Source organism: Rhipicephalus sanguineus, chromosome 10 (genome assembly GCF_013339695.2).
Source record: "Rhipicephalus sanguineus isolate Rsan-2018 chromosome 10, BIME_Rsan_1.4, whole genome shotgun sequence".
NCBI lineage: Eukaryota > Metazoa > Arthropoda > Arachnida > Ixodida > Ixodidae > Rhipicephalus > Rhipicephalus sanguineus.
The window spans coordinates 137,758,849-137,773,624 of NC_051185.1; the positions used below are offsets into that span (position 1 = coordinate 137,758,849).

The window sequence follows — 14,776 nt, forward strand, 5'->3', positions numbered from 1 at the left end:
ATTTGCGCCTTCGTGCGGATGCTTCTTAATGACGTTCTTATAAGCAGATTGCAACCCGCTAGCCGGTCGGCAAGTAGAGCAGTGACACCCTTAAACTACAAAAGGGACAAACAAGAACCACTGACAGCGCACTTTGTAAAAAGCTATCATGTTAAGCCGCGAAATCAACCCTAATAAGTTGTTTATGACTGAAATGAATATAAAATGAGCAAGAAAGGCAGAACTTTTGTGTTACGAAAAGATAATTCAATAAAATAAACAAAGCTCGTCGCACCTAAGAAATTTTCAAGCAAATATCGTTGTACAGAGGCGTTTGCTGCATTATATAAATCTGCAACAAAATTTGCAGGTGTATCAAAGTATCTGGAGATACAATTGGGATGTATCGTATCGAATACAATTATGTCAGTAGTATGGTATATGTCTGTCTGAAATATTTCTTCCCAGAGTTTCTTGTATCGTATTGCGACACCATTTCAAAGTATCTTTCCCCAGTCCTGATTACAGTCAACATAAAACTGAGGTGTATGTGAACCGGTGAAAAGAGCGAGAAGCGGCCCTCAAACTCCGCAGTAACAGCGGTAAGCTGCACTAGCTCCTCGGTAACTTTCATATGTTTCTCGAATTTGTGAATTATAAAAAGAAGTTGGTGCTTTTGGCATTATCGGCATGTCATTTGTGGTCGCAGTTTGTTTGTGCTTTATGAAGACGCAAGTTTTAGTTGGAAAGGAAGATCGCATCTGTGTCCAGTGCGCGGTTCGTAAAGGTGACGCCGAACGGTGTCCTCCGTTGTACTTTTCTTTTTGGGGGTAAAGATTGTTCGTTGCGGCGTGGCACTGTAGTAGAGCACTCGATTTGGTATGAGAAGATGGCAGGTTCGAATCCTCCTGGCGGAACATAATTTAGCGGCCTTTTTTTATTTTTAGTTTTAACAGAGAAGCACGTTATAGCCGACCGTAAGATGTCCATGGTCACAAGAAAACTATCATCAACATGAACTGGTATGTGCCACAGAAATTGTGAAAATCCCACTACTGAACACTAATCCGGTCCACTAAAACTGAAGAAGGGAACACTAAGCTCAAGAAATGGCTCCCAAGAGACGGCGGTAAGCCGAAGACCCCGAGTAAGTACTACAAGAAAATACTAGGCAACGGGAAAGGCAACGGCGGCTACGAGAAGATCCTGGTTACGTACAGTGAGAGAATACTAGGGAAAGGGAAATGCATCGACGGCTGCCAGAAGACCCTAAAGCGCAATGCGATGGTGGCGAGCCGAAGACCCCGAGTACATAGAGCAAGAGAATACCAGGGAAATGAAAATGCAATGGCAGCTCTCAGAAGACCCCAAAGCGCGAAGCGATGGATTCGAGCCAAAGACTCCGAGTACGCACAGCGAGAGAATACTAGGAAAAGGGAAATGCAACGGCGGCTGCCAGAAGACCTTGAAGCGCAAAGCGATGGCGGCGAGCCGAAGACCCCGAGTACGCTCAGCGAAAGAATACTAGGAAAAGGGAAATGCAACGGCGGCTGTCAGAAGACTCCAAAGCGAGAAGCGGTGGCGGCGAGCGGAAAACCCCGAGTACGTACAGCGAGAGAATACTAGGAAAGAAATATGCAACGTCGGCTGCCAGAAGACCCCGAGTACTTACAGCGTGAGAATACTATGGAAAGGAAAATTCAACGGCGGCTGCAGAAGACCCCAAAGCGGGAAGCGATGGCGGCGAGCCGAGGACCCCGAGTACGTACAGCGAGAGAATACTAGGGAAAGGGAAATGCAACGGGGGCTGCCAGAAGACCCCAAAGCGCGAAGCAACGGCGGCAAGCCGAAGACACCGAGTACCTACAGCGGGAGAATGCTAGGGAAAAGAAAGGGCAACGGCGGCTGTGGGAGGACCTCGAAGCGATGGAAGCCGTACGCCTTCGACAACGTGTCCGTAGATCTATGAGATGTGCGAACGCTCGGTTCTGGAGTTTGGACAACTGTGGCGTGTCTGTGGTTCAACTCGAATCTCTGCACTGAAAATCAACTTAGAGAAACATCCTAGCTAACCTAGCTAAAGTCTAGCAACTACTTAGAAGCAACCAGATTAGATTTCAGTATCATGCAGTTTCGCTATTGCAAGCCATGCGAAACCCATTATTTATTAATGCTTTTAGAGTCTTCCTTGTTCCAGCGAAAATTAGTTTGTGTGGTAAACTAATTTTTGACGACGCGTTTGCAGTTGCCGCTGTTGGCGTTTCGGAACCCAAACGTTGGCAATCACAGTAACTTACTTTTATTATCACTAAAAGTTATCCTACTAATTATGATGCCCTGCCACGGTGGCCTAGTAGTTATAGCGCTCGACTGTTGAGCGGAAGGTCGCGGGATCGAATCCCGGCATGGAGGCGAAAATGTTTGAGGCCCGTGTACTTAGATATCTGCGCACGTTAAAGAACCCCAAGTGGTCGAAATTTCCGGAGCCCTTCACTACGGCGTCTCTCGTAATATAATCATGCTTTTGGGAGTTAAACCCCATATATTATTACTAATTCTGATGTTGCGCTGATAAAAATGCACGATTTACGAACAAAGAAAATTACACCATCTCCCGCTAAAGGGAACCATGTGTGGACGCGAAGCAGCGGGGAGAGGGTTAGCTTGAGCGGATGATTGTGTAATTTTATTGAGAGGACGAATGAGAATGTATAAGAGAAGAGAGACAACGCCGCTCGACGTTGACATTTCGATTCGGACTCCCGAGCCCGGAAATCAGGGTCCCCTTGCCGCCGTTCCCGTTTCCTTTCGGCTTCGCGAGCCCGAAGTTCGGGATCGCCACGTCGCCGCTCCCGTTTCGCGGCAGCGGCCCGAGCGCTCATCGCGGCACTGCACAAGATAGAGAATGAGGCGAGCGCGCTCCTCCTTCGTTTTCATACCGCGGAACTCCCGTGGCGCCCTCAGCGGAGTATGCAGCTGTGGCACCACTTGTCGTGCGCGCAGCTCCGTAGAGTGGAGGATTCCTATAGGAAAAATCGCCAGGCCTGCGCTGAAACCGCAGCACAGTCACTGGGATAGCTGGAAGAGCGGCGTTTCTAGAGCCCGTTAAGCTCTCTTGGGGCTTCAATACAAGTACACTAGAAAGGTACCCACTACGCCATAAATCACAATTTTTGTGAAGTTGGGAAGCACCTACTAAGCCATTTTTCTTCATTCTGCGGAGAAGCGAGGCACCAGCTACACGTCTGTAAAGCATTATGTGCACTTTGTTGACGCGACGACTGATGACGATGAAGAATTATGGCTCAGCCCTTTGTAATGGGTTGGAATCTTTAAACGGCCCACCAGTTATGTAATTTGCATTGGGTGACGCCCGGTCGCTATTTCCCTCTCCCGTCATGCTGTATAGCATACGTTGACGGGGGAGAGAGACGGGGGGGGGGGGCGAAGAACTTTACTGAGACCCCTAGGGAATGGATCACGCGCTTATGGGCTTCCTTGGCCACCAATACAAGTGCACTTGCGAGGAACCCACTACGCTATAAATCATTGTAATTTTACTGAGACCCGGAGGAAGTGGATCATGCGCTTATGGGCTTCCTTGGCAACCAATACAAGTGCACTTGCGAGGAACCCACTACGCTATAAATCACTGTAATTTTTGAGAAGTAGGGCAGCAGGCACTGTGCCATTTTTCGTCATTCTACGGAGAGCGTTGGTACCTGCTAAACGAATGTAAGGCATTACGCGCACTTTGTTGATGCTGTGCCTGTTGACGATGACGAATTATGGCAGAGCCTTTTGTAATGAGTTGGAAGCATTCAACAACCTACTCGTTGCGCAATTCGCATTGTGTGACGCCTGGTTACAGAATTCGCGTTGTGCGACGCTTGGTGCTTATTTTACTCTTCTACCACGCTATATTGCATATGCCAATGTGGTTCCTTCCCGACATGAAGCCTGTATAGGACCTTTTTGCAAAGCAGTTTCAAGCACCGGCATGGCTCAGAGGTTGAATACTGGGCTCCCACGCAGAGGGCCCAGGTTCGAACCTCGTTCCACCCTGGAATTTTTTTTCTTATTTCGTTTCTTTTATTTCGAGCGATACTGGTTACGGACACCGGCGGCGGCGGCGGCGGCGGACAACTACGGCGCCAAAAACGGCCGGTGAAATGATCTCATAACAGCTTTCGCTGTAAAAGGGGGGGGAGCGTAGAAGAGAAGAGAGAGGAGGGAGGAACGCACGCGCCGCTCCGTATTCCCAGAGGAAAGAGATAGGGATGGGGATGCGCATGCGCAGTGTGGTGTGGACGCAGCGGGACGCGGGAGTAAGGGACAACGTCCCCGCCATGAGCTGCTTCGCATCTAAAAAAGGTGACATGACAAGTGGTTCGCAAACTTTCAACTGTTTATTTTCGCAAAAGGACGTCAAAGTATATAGATGAAACATTGAAGAGAGCACAGGACTATATCACAACGTGATGTTCAGATAAGCAAGCCATTTTTTTTTCAAGCCGTCGTGTTTAGTCTTAACTAATCTAGCGGTTGTCACCCAGATGTGCTGATGCGTCTGGACTGAGTTCTGGTGAGCGCTAACGCCTGTCCCCCACTGATGTCGGGGACTCGGGATTCAGAAAGGGCTGCAGCAGCACAGATAACGTCATCAGTCTTGCTAACTGCATTAGGCTTAACAGACTTGCATATAACATTACTGTTGCTGTGTTCCTCGACATCAAAGGTGCATTTGCTAACGTGACACGCGTGACGATCTTACATACTCAGAGGTCTGCAGGAGTCAGCGGCTGTATGTAAAGCTGGATTTCGGACTATCTCACTGAACGGTCGGTGAACATGACTACGAAAAATGGCGACACCACTTTTCATACCGTGCCTCGAGGGGTCCCCCAGAGTGGTGTATTAAGCCCGACTTTATTTAGTATTTTGCTCAATGGCCTAGAAAAATGTGTCCCTGCATCGGTCGAGATACCCTTATATGCAAATGACATCTGCATATGGTGCAGTGGTAGCAACCGTCGAGTGCTATGCGTAACACTGCATAAGACCATTAACTCCACTGAGACTTTCTTTGCTTACCCGTGGACTATCCATGTCACCAGAGAAGTGTGCCGCTACTGCCGTTACCAAACAGGATATGTCGCACTACAAGTTAGGCTCACAAACGAAAGGCTCACAAACGAAAAGTTGGGCCTGCCGACAGAATCATCTTCAGGTTCATCGACAGACCAGCCCATTTACATAAACGAACATCTTTGTCAGTATATGAAAAGACTTCTGGGCATGGCTGTAGCGCGCAAGTGCGAAGTGGGATGGAAGTTTGTTTGGGTTAAGAACGGCAACATTTTCGCACGTCGCGACGAGAAATCACAAGTTGCAACGATAAAGCGTGAAAGTGATCTTGGCAAGATCTGCGCAGACAGCTAGGACTTGCATAATTTCTTTGGGTAGTCGGCTCTCCGTGACAGTGCCAGCTTGGCTGCAGACAGTATTCTTCCTGAGGATATAAAAAATCTTGTACCCTGTGAACTACACAAACTGTTCAAACTCTTCCACCTTAAAGGGGCCCTGCAACACCTTTCTTAGTTATATTGGAATAGTCTCATTATTGACGTATGACTCTTCACGAGTCATATGCCGCAAAAATTTTTCGAATCCGTCAAGTCTAAGTGGTGTTACCAAATTATAGAGATCACGTTCCGCAGCTTTCTCCCTCAACTCAACGCAGCGAGCGCGCGGAAAGCTGCGCGCGGCGTGAAGGGAGAGAGGGAGGGCGAAGGTGCGAGGAGGCGACGTCAGCGCCGGCGGCATTTTTTTCATTTTTTTCTCTCTGGCGTCTCGGCGCAACCACGTGGTCTGTGGCGCCACTTCCGGTCGGCTCGCACGGACGTCGTCGAGCGGCGGAGCCCATGGCACCGTGTATCGCGCGTGCTTGAAAACTGCGAGTCGGTTTGGCAATGTTGGGTGTGCACCTCGAACTGCCGTAGTGTTTTCATCGCTCTGCCAACCATGGACGCAAACTTGCGTGCGCGTTTGGAACGAATGACAGCTGAGATGGGTTTCGACCCACACTGCGATGCACCGCCTCGTTGCACTGCTCGCGCTTGAATCGTATTCAACACGGCAAAGCTGCGTGCACCCTTCTCCCAGTGGCGGTACTTCGATGCTGTTTGCTCTTCGAATGCGGGCGCACAGCGAGTGCGGGCTGACAACAAAGAACTACAGCTAGAAGAAAGGATCGTGGGGCATCGGGCCGGCGTGGACCCACCCCGCAGCTGTCTGCAGCTACCGTGAAAATGCGAGTCGGCTTGGTTGCTGTGTCGCGGTTTTTGGGAACCTGAGACTACGGGGAGGATACGCCGAGGTACGGCTCGATGACATACTGAACAGACAGCGAACGGGGCTCTCGCCATACAGCGAACACAGGTATCCTAAGCTAGCCGGCGCCAGCATCGTTATCGGAGAAATGCTGCACCGCTGCCTCGGTCGGTCGTGAGAACGTGCCGACGATGCAGTTTCCAGCTGACGAGGCAACACTCGAACGGCTGCCACTCTCAACGGCAACCGGCGATGGTCAAAAGCACAGAAATATTCACGATTTCGACACTGCACATGGTGAAGAAAACGCAACCACGCAACTACGAGCAGACGAGCTGTCGGTGAGACCGGAAGTGCTAATATTAATGTTTGTTCGGTGTTTTAACGGCATAACACAATATAAACATACATATTATCTACTTATTCAACTCAAAATTAACAACTAAGGTAATAATGAGGGTGTTATTGTGATTAAAATATCAGCCAATGGTGGAACTGCCGACAATCGCGTCATATATTGCGGACTAATACGTCATTTGTCGAGAGAAGAGGGAGCGATTTTCAGCTGACTTTGAGAATTTATTGTAAATTCCAGGCCGCTCGCTTCGCTATAATATTTGGCTCGCGTGTTCTCGGGAGCCTCGACTACCGATTGGCAGCGCTTTTTGACCCTGCTCAAAAAGTGTTGCAGGGCCCCTTTAACACAAGATCCATCCAGCGAAAATATGACGACATTACTGTTCTGTTAGAATCATTAAAAGTTTCTTTTGATGTAATCATGTTTACTGAGACCTGGTACAACGACAACTCTGATCACTTTGTTCTACCTGGTTACAGTCACTTCTTCTTAAATCGTCAAGATAGCAGAGGAGGAGGTGTGTCGATACAGGTGGCAGTACAGGGATTTGACGTCATAAGTGAATTCAGCACTGTTACCAGAGACTTCGAGATCATCTGCATTAAACGGGGTAGAAGCGTCTTTGCCGTGTTGTACAGACCTCCAGCTGGCAATGTTCCCATGTTCTTAAGCTTTATTGACACTCTGCTTTCACGTGCTAATGAGTGCGAATGGCTGCTTACAATTGGAGGTGACCTGAACATTGACTTTTTGAAGAATTCGGGCCCCGCCACAGAGCTCTTGCTCTTGTTACAACAAAATGATTTTGAGAATGTTATTGCCACTCCAACGCGTGTAACTGGGTCAGCGGCATCTCTACTGGACACTTTCATTACTAATGGTGTTACAGAAAAAATTGCATCTGGTGTTGTAAGCTGCGATATAACTGATCATTTGCCAATTTTCTTCATGATTAAGAGACACAAAGACTTACAGAAACATGTATGGACGGAGACAACATATCGTAAAATATCGCCACAAACATTAGACATATTCAGGCGGAAAATTGCTCGGGTTGAATGGAACCAAATATATGCGATAGAGGATAGCAACAAGAGTTACGATGCCTTTTTGAGCATTCTAAAGCAGCATTACACGAGTTCTTTTCCTTTACACACGTATCGCAAGCAAAAAAAGCTGCGCAAACCGTGGATAACGTGCGACCACACCAAACTGATCAAACAAAAAAACAAACTTTATCAGACTTTTCTATCATCAAGAAGAATCGAACAATTGAAAGAATATAAAACGTTTCGAAATAAGCTTAACAAAATACTAAAGAAAGCTAAAGATGAGTATTACAAACGTATGTTTGACGAAAATTGCCTTCGAAACAGCGACATCTTATGGAAGAACCTTAACGAAATTTTGAACGGCAAAAGAAGCAAAACAGCAGTCGATAACCTGACAATTGGAGATACGGTAATGACAGGATCAGATCTTGCAAACCGTTTCAACGACTTTTTCGTCGGGATCGGTACTAGTACATACTGTACTGAAGCCACCAATAACATTTATAGAACCCCAAAGTCAGCATTCTTTCACCCAACGAGTGCGAACGAAATAATAAGTATTTATCAGGGACTAAAAAACAGTCATAGTCAAGACGCTGATGACCTTCAAATTAAACCGATTAAGTATGTCATTGATTTACTTGCACCAATACTAACTCACATATACAATTTGTTCCTCACGACGGGCGTTTTCCCGAGTAGAATGCAAATAGCAAAAGTGTCAGTGATTTATAAGAGTGTCGAAAAAAACAACTTAAGTAATTATCGACCCGTATCTGTTCTTCCTATTTTTTCAAAGGGACTAGAAAAGGTCATTAACACCCGCATTGAAAATTTCTCCGAAAAGCACAATCTCCTTACTGACTGTCAACATGGTTTCAGAAAAAGAAGGAGTACTGAAACTGCACTCCTCGTTCAAAAGGAAACTATTTTGAAAAATTTCGAAAATGGGGTCATGACATTAGGTATCTTTTTAGATTTCAGCAAGGCATTTGACCGAGTCAACCGTTTAATACTACTTGATAAATTAGAACGCTATGGCTTTAGAGGAACGGCTTTGCAACTAATTAAAAGTTATTTAAACTCCCGCCAGCAATACGTCGAATTAAGCAAACATAAATCCGGGATGATGCCCATTGAGTCCGGAATTCCTCAGGGAAGTATATTGGGCCCAATATTCTTCCTGTTCTACATAAACGACATCGTACGAATTTATGATCAGTGCCAATATCTCATATATGCAGATGACTGCTCAGCCCTTATAGAAGGAATAAACATGAACGAAATAATACCTAAAGCTACGACGTTTTGTCAGCAACTATACGTGTGGTGCAAAAACAATAGGCTGAACTTAAATGAATCCAAAACGAAATGTGTTATGTTTCGTGCACAGGGATCTGTAGAAGTAGCATCTGGGCACATAACACTAGGTCCCTACCAAATCACCATTGAAAAATCTGTAAAATTACTCGGCGTTATCTTCATGGAGCACATGTCCTGGAATGAGCACATAAAAAACTTACTGACTAAATTAAGTAAAGCTGCTGGTGTGCTGAGCCGTTGTCGCCACATTCTTCCGGCTAATGTGAAACGGACTTTATACTACGCTTTGCTGAACTCCCACTTGTACTACTGCGCATCAGTATGGGGAAACACCACACTTACAAACCTACACAAACTTACATTATTACAGAAAAAAGCACTAAGGACTATTGAAAACGCCACGTTCTTAGAACACACAGATCCACTTTTTCGTAAGTACAGAATTATAAAATCGGACAAAATCTACACCCACAAATTACTAATAATGTATAAAAGTGCTCAACTTGGCAAACTTGACAAGTTTTTAGACCTAGCAAGCTTAAAGGAAACAGCCACGTTGTATCCCTTTAGGTACAAACCACCATACGAAATTCCCTTCTCTCGCACACATTATGGTACAGAGAGAGTTAAACACACAATGCCACTTACATTAAACGCATACTATGCACGAGACATAGATGTATTATCACTAACAAAACAAGAAATACTGGATCTCTGCGTGGCCTAAAAAAAAAATCTCTGTACCTTAAATTAATTTCTTCATCCAATTATACTATGATTATCACCAATGGTATTATGACAAAATGGTGTACTAGAACTTAGAGTAATCAGTAAATACATGTCGCGATGTAGTTTCATATGTTCATATGAATGTTTCATATGAACATATGAAACTATATGTTTCATGTTCGTATTTATTGTTCGTATTGTTTGTATTTATTCCTTTATTTTATATTGTGTTACACAGACGTTCTGTGAGGCCGTTGAAGTGTAAATAGAAGATAAATACTTTATTCTGTATTCATTTTTTGCTTATGTATTCGCTGTATGTTGCCTATGTACGGGTGGCAGGAGCTCTGTCAAGCTGCGACGAAGCAGCTTTTTCTCTTGCCACCTTTTTTTCCGTTTTATCGTGTAAACGAAGGACGAAAAATAAAACATGATTGATTGAAAGTTTGCGGGCTCTCACATCCGATACGTGTCAATCCACAAATTCTTTGGAGTGACCTTTGATAGATCAATGACGTGGTGTCCTCACATTCCATCACTCAAACAGAAGCTCGCATCATACGCGAACATCTTCCGCATCATGTCAAATAAAGCTGAAAGCTGCTCCGTGAGTGCACTACTGCGCATGTATACAGCATTATGTGAAGGTCTCCTGCGGTACAGTCTTCCTGCACTATAGGGCCTCACCAAATCTTCAGGTGCTCACGAACATGCAAGCCAAAGCGTTGAGGGTGTGCCTAGGTTTACCGAAAAACACATCGACAGTAGTAACCTTGACAGAAAGCAAACGTTTTTCGGCTGCCCTGCTAATGAAGCAAGAGTTCCTTCGGGTCTGTCTGCATTTTGCGGCCGGGGTACAAGATCATTCACTTGCTTCAGACAGCACTTCTGAGGTGCGGACGTTACGCCCCCTGGCGTATGAAAAGCCATCGACATTGACGGGGCTCCACGGCAGCTTTCTTCCTGGACGATAGTCACGTCAGTGCCATGGTTCAAGAGCAAGAGAAACTCACCTGGTCCAGCGTTGACATACTTCGCTCTCGAACACATTAACACGAACTATAGAAGCCGCCGTCACGTTTATACAGATGGGTCTGTCACAGATGGATCATCTGCTGTGGGCGTGTGGATACCGTAGGCGAATGTCATCATCGTAGCCACTCTCAGTCACCGTACTTCCGCCGCCGCCACTTAGCAGGCTGCCCTTCGGAGGGCGCTTGTATATATCGAAGATCAGAGACCCGACACTTGGGTGATATTCTCCGGCTCACGAGCCGCACTGCAGTCCCTAAAATTACGACGTACGCAAGATCAACTAGTCCTGGACATCAGACGCCTAGGTATGCTCATGAACTACACCACGATGTAGTACTACAGTGGCTACCAGGCCACTGCGGCATAGAATGGAATGCTCGTGCTGTCTCCGCTGCCAGAGCTGCACATGACACGGCATCTGATAAAATCGACATTCGTTTTTCAAGAAAAGACGCAGCGACTTTGGTAACTGTGTTCGCGCTCAATCCGCAGAGAATATGGTGCGATGCAAAGAACCAGCAGGACCGCTGCACAGAAGAGGCCCGACGTGTAGCTCTTATATGCCACAGGGACTAACCAGTGGCATAGGTTTCAAACAGGAGAACGTTCCTCAGACAGGCTGGCCGACATTGCGATAGGAGGACCTATCATTGTCAAAGGCGCCTTGTCATCCTTGGCGTCAAACCACATGTCAAATTTAAGTGATATTGAGAGGGGGTGTCTGAAAAACACGCGCTTAATGGGTGAAGTCATTGGCAGACATACGCATCAAGTGTCATCGATGGCCTCAAAAGTTGGGCGGCAGTCCAGTAAGGGGGAAGGAAAAACAAGAAAAAAAAGAAAGGGGCCGGGGGAGCAATCGGAATAAGGCGCGGAGAACTTCTTGGGAAGGCGAGGACTGTGACAATATGGGGCAGGAGCGGTCGTAGAAGCGCCGCAAGGGGAAAGGGGACCGTGGTCCGAAGGTTCCGGAAAATGAAGGCTACTTAAGAGTAATATATGTATTTATGATATGTACCCCCATACATACACATTTATATATGTAAGATTGAAGTATTTTTTAAAAGAACATTGTTAGTGTATTATGGAGGATAGTAGGGATTTTATGTTGCGAATAGAATATTGGTCAAGGTTATTTGAAGGCAGAGCGTACTATGTCTCCTAATATTGCAAAAATCATGCTACGGCTTTTAGTGATTCCAAATTACCACGTGCTAGATTTATTCCTGATGGGTGTACGGATTGAAATTTGTGTATCTTAAACGATTCCATGTATTTCCTCTCACGTGGTGACCGGAAATTTGTTTGTAGAATGTTAAGTTTGGCTTGATCGAAACTGTGGTCTTGTTGGTTGAAGTGGCTGACTACTGCTTTTGGTAAATTGTGCTTTGTGTCTGCGCGGTGGCCGTTCAGTCTTACATGAATTGGTTGTCCAGTTTCGCCTATGGTTTTTTACAGGTGGTACATTCAGTGCAATAGATCAGGTTGTTTGAGGTACACGTGAAGTTCGAAGTTACCTTATGAATGTAGTCCGATGCTGTGCTTTTTACGTTGGTGGCTGGCTGTATATGTTTGCATGTAGAGCATCTCGAGCGCCCACAGGGACCAGATGTTGGTGTAGTTCTTGTTGCGAGTTTTGCATGAACGGGTATATCTTTAAAATTGGTGTTGCGTCTGTAGGTGAGCTTAGGCGGTTCGGGGAAGATTTTTTTTAAAGTTGCTGGTTGGTTGCTAGAATTGGATAGTATTTTTGGAGGATGTTGGAGGATAGTATTTGGAGGATGTTCGGAAGTGCGTTTGAAAATTTTCTAGTGAGAAGAGGAGTTGTTGTTGTTGTTGTGGTTTTAGGGCGTGGTTTGAGTGTCTCAGTGCGGTCTAGCTTTAGTGCGTCCGTGCAAGCCTTATGAAGGAACGCGTTGGGATGGCTTCCGTTTGCTAGTGTTCCTTTTAGGGTGGTAAGTCTGTTTACGTAATCCTCATTTTCTACACATATGCGACGTAACCTTGTTGCCTGGCTCTTGAATATGCCCTGTTTACAATGTTTCGGGCGGTGGCAATGGACAAGTCTTGACAATGGATACGGCGTGTCGGCATCCAGCGTGAGAGGGACTCGCAACGGACCGGAGGGCACGCCGGAAACGTAAGCGCGACGACTAGTGACACGCGAACGGGAGCGGACGTCGAAACGCGAGACATTTAGACATTGCCTTTTCTTTGTTTCTTCAAGTGTGCGTGTTTGTGTTGTGGGATTGGCTTGTAAATTTTTTCGGGGAATGAAATGGGAGTTTTTTGCTTGAAACCATCGCCTCCGTGATTCATTTCGCACAGCCCGACGAGCGAACCAGGCACCAGCATACGCGTGACATATACATATATTACTCTTAAGTAGCCTTCATTTTCTAGAACTTTCGGACCACGGTCCCCTTTCGCCTTTCCGTGTTTCTACTACCGCTCCTGCCCCGCACTGTCACAGTCCTCGCCTTCCCAAGACGTTCGCCACGCCTTATTCCGCTTGGTCCCCCCGGTCCCTTTTCCTTTTTTAAATGTTTTTATCTTCTCCTTACTGGGCTGCCGCCCAACTTTTGAGGCCATCGATGACAATTGATGCGTATGTCTGCCAATGACTTCACCCATTGAGCACGTGTTTTTCAGACACCCCTCTCAATATCACTTAAATTTGACATGTGGGTTTTTAAAAGTACGCCGCCCGCTTTCCCCTCCTGTAGTTGCCTTGCCCACCATCTTCTGCAGCCCTTTGGGATAGCTAGACGCGCCGCCCTTCTGCAGCCTTTCCAGGTTGCTTTCATGGTTGCTTTTTTTGTCGTGCCTTTGAGTGCTCTCGCTTTGGTAGACTGCCCCCTTTCCTTTTTTTCCCTTTTTTCTCTCCTTCTTCTTCCTTTTTTTTCTTCTTTGCAGCTCCCCTTACCTCTGAGATGAGCGGCCTGAGCGCCGTTGCAAACTTTCTTGAAATGATGTGGCAAGGGCTACACTCCTCTCTCTAGTTTTCTCTTTCCAGGCAGCCATTACCAACAGCGACGAGCACCACCGCTGGACATGACGTCAACACTAACCCTTTAAAGGCCAACTCCGGCAATTTTTTGACCATGTCAAAGTAATGGTGTTTTTATGTTCCCGAGACGCTTCTGTTACGGTTCCGATAGCAGAAATACTCGGCAAATTGGAGAATAATTTTAAATAGGCAAAAAAGCGCAACACCGAAACCGAAACCCAACCGAGTGTACTGTCTACGTATGATGTAGAAGTTGTTGTGAACAAACCGGAAGTCGTACAAGGCATGCCAGTCACGCCGGCGCGGAGTATGAAAACTGTGACAGCCGGGACGAGCAGGCGCACAGTGGAGAGGTGTGCACGCCGCGCATCAGCTCTAATGTCTGCGACTGACAGTGGCGCGTCTGACACTGACAGTGTCTCGGAGCTGTCGGACAGCTGTGATTCAGACGCATATGACGCAGCAGATTCGCCATTCTTGTTCGACCCGCCGCCACGACGGCCAGTCACCGAAAGTCAAGCCCTGGCGTTGCGATGTCGCGACGAGGGGTAAGTGTTCTCTGTGGATAATTAGCCCTGTTTTGTTACTTACACGGGGAATCATGATGCTGTTACACAGGTGCACTTGTGGCGAATGTCGGCCTGCGCACAGAGACGAAATTGTGTGTTGCCGTCAGATCCCGGCTGTTCGGGGCCTACTGAATGGATTGAATAGTAACTGCATCACGCACCACACACTTTTCCCACTCCTTTGATTGGTCGGCGATTTATTAGAACTAAACAGGCAGCGACTGGAGTTTCCACCCCACTTATCTCGAGCACGCCGACAGGAATAGGTGAGGAATTAGAATTATTGGGTTGGATATGCGGCACGATAACACGACACCGTAACAAGGCGTGCTGCCGGCTTCTGGGCTACCAGACTGCCGAGCGCCGACGCATTTCGGACGCGGCATAT

General features: G+C 46.7%; 1 protein-coding gene across 1 annotated transcript in view; it reads left to right on the plus strand.

The window, feature by feature from the left end:
* LOC125760315 (uncharacterized) overlaps positions 1–11,385 on the plus strand; it is a 30,589-nt gene extending 19,204 nt beyond the window's left edge. The window contains exon 4 of the mRNA XM_049420201.1: positions 11,302–11,385. Coding sequence (XP_049276158.1) covers positions 11,302–11,385 — 84 coding nt within the window. The remainder of the gene's footprint in view (positions 1–11,301) is intronic.
* Positions 11,386–14,776: the final 3,391 nt, after the last annotated feature.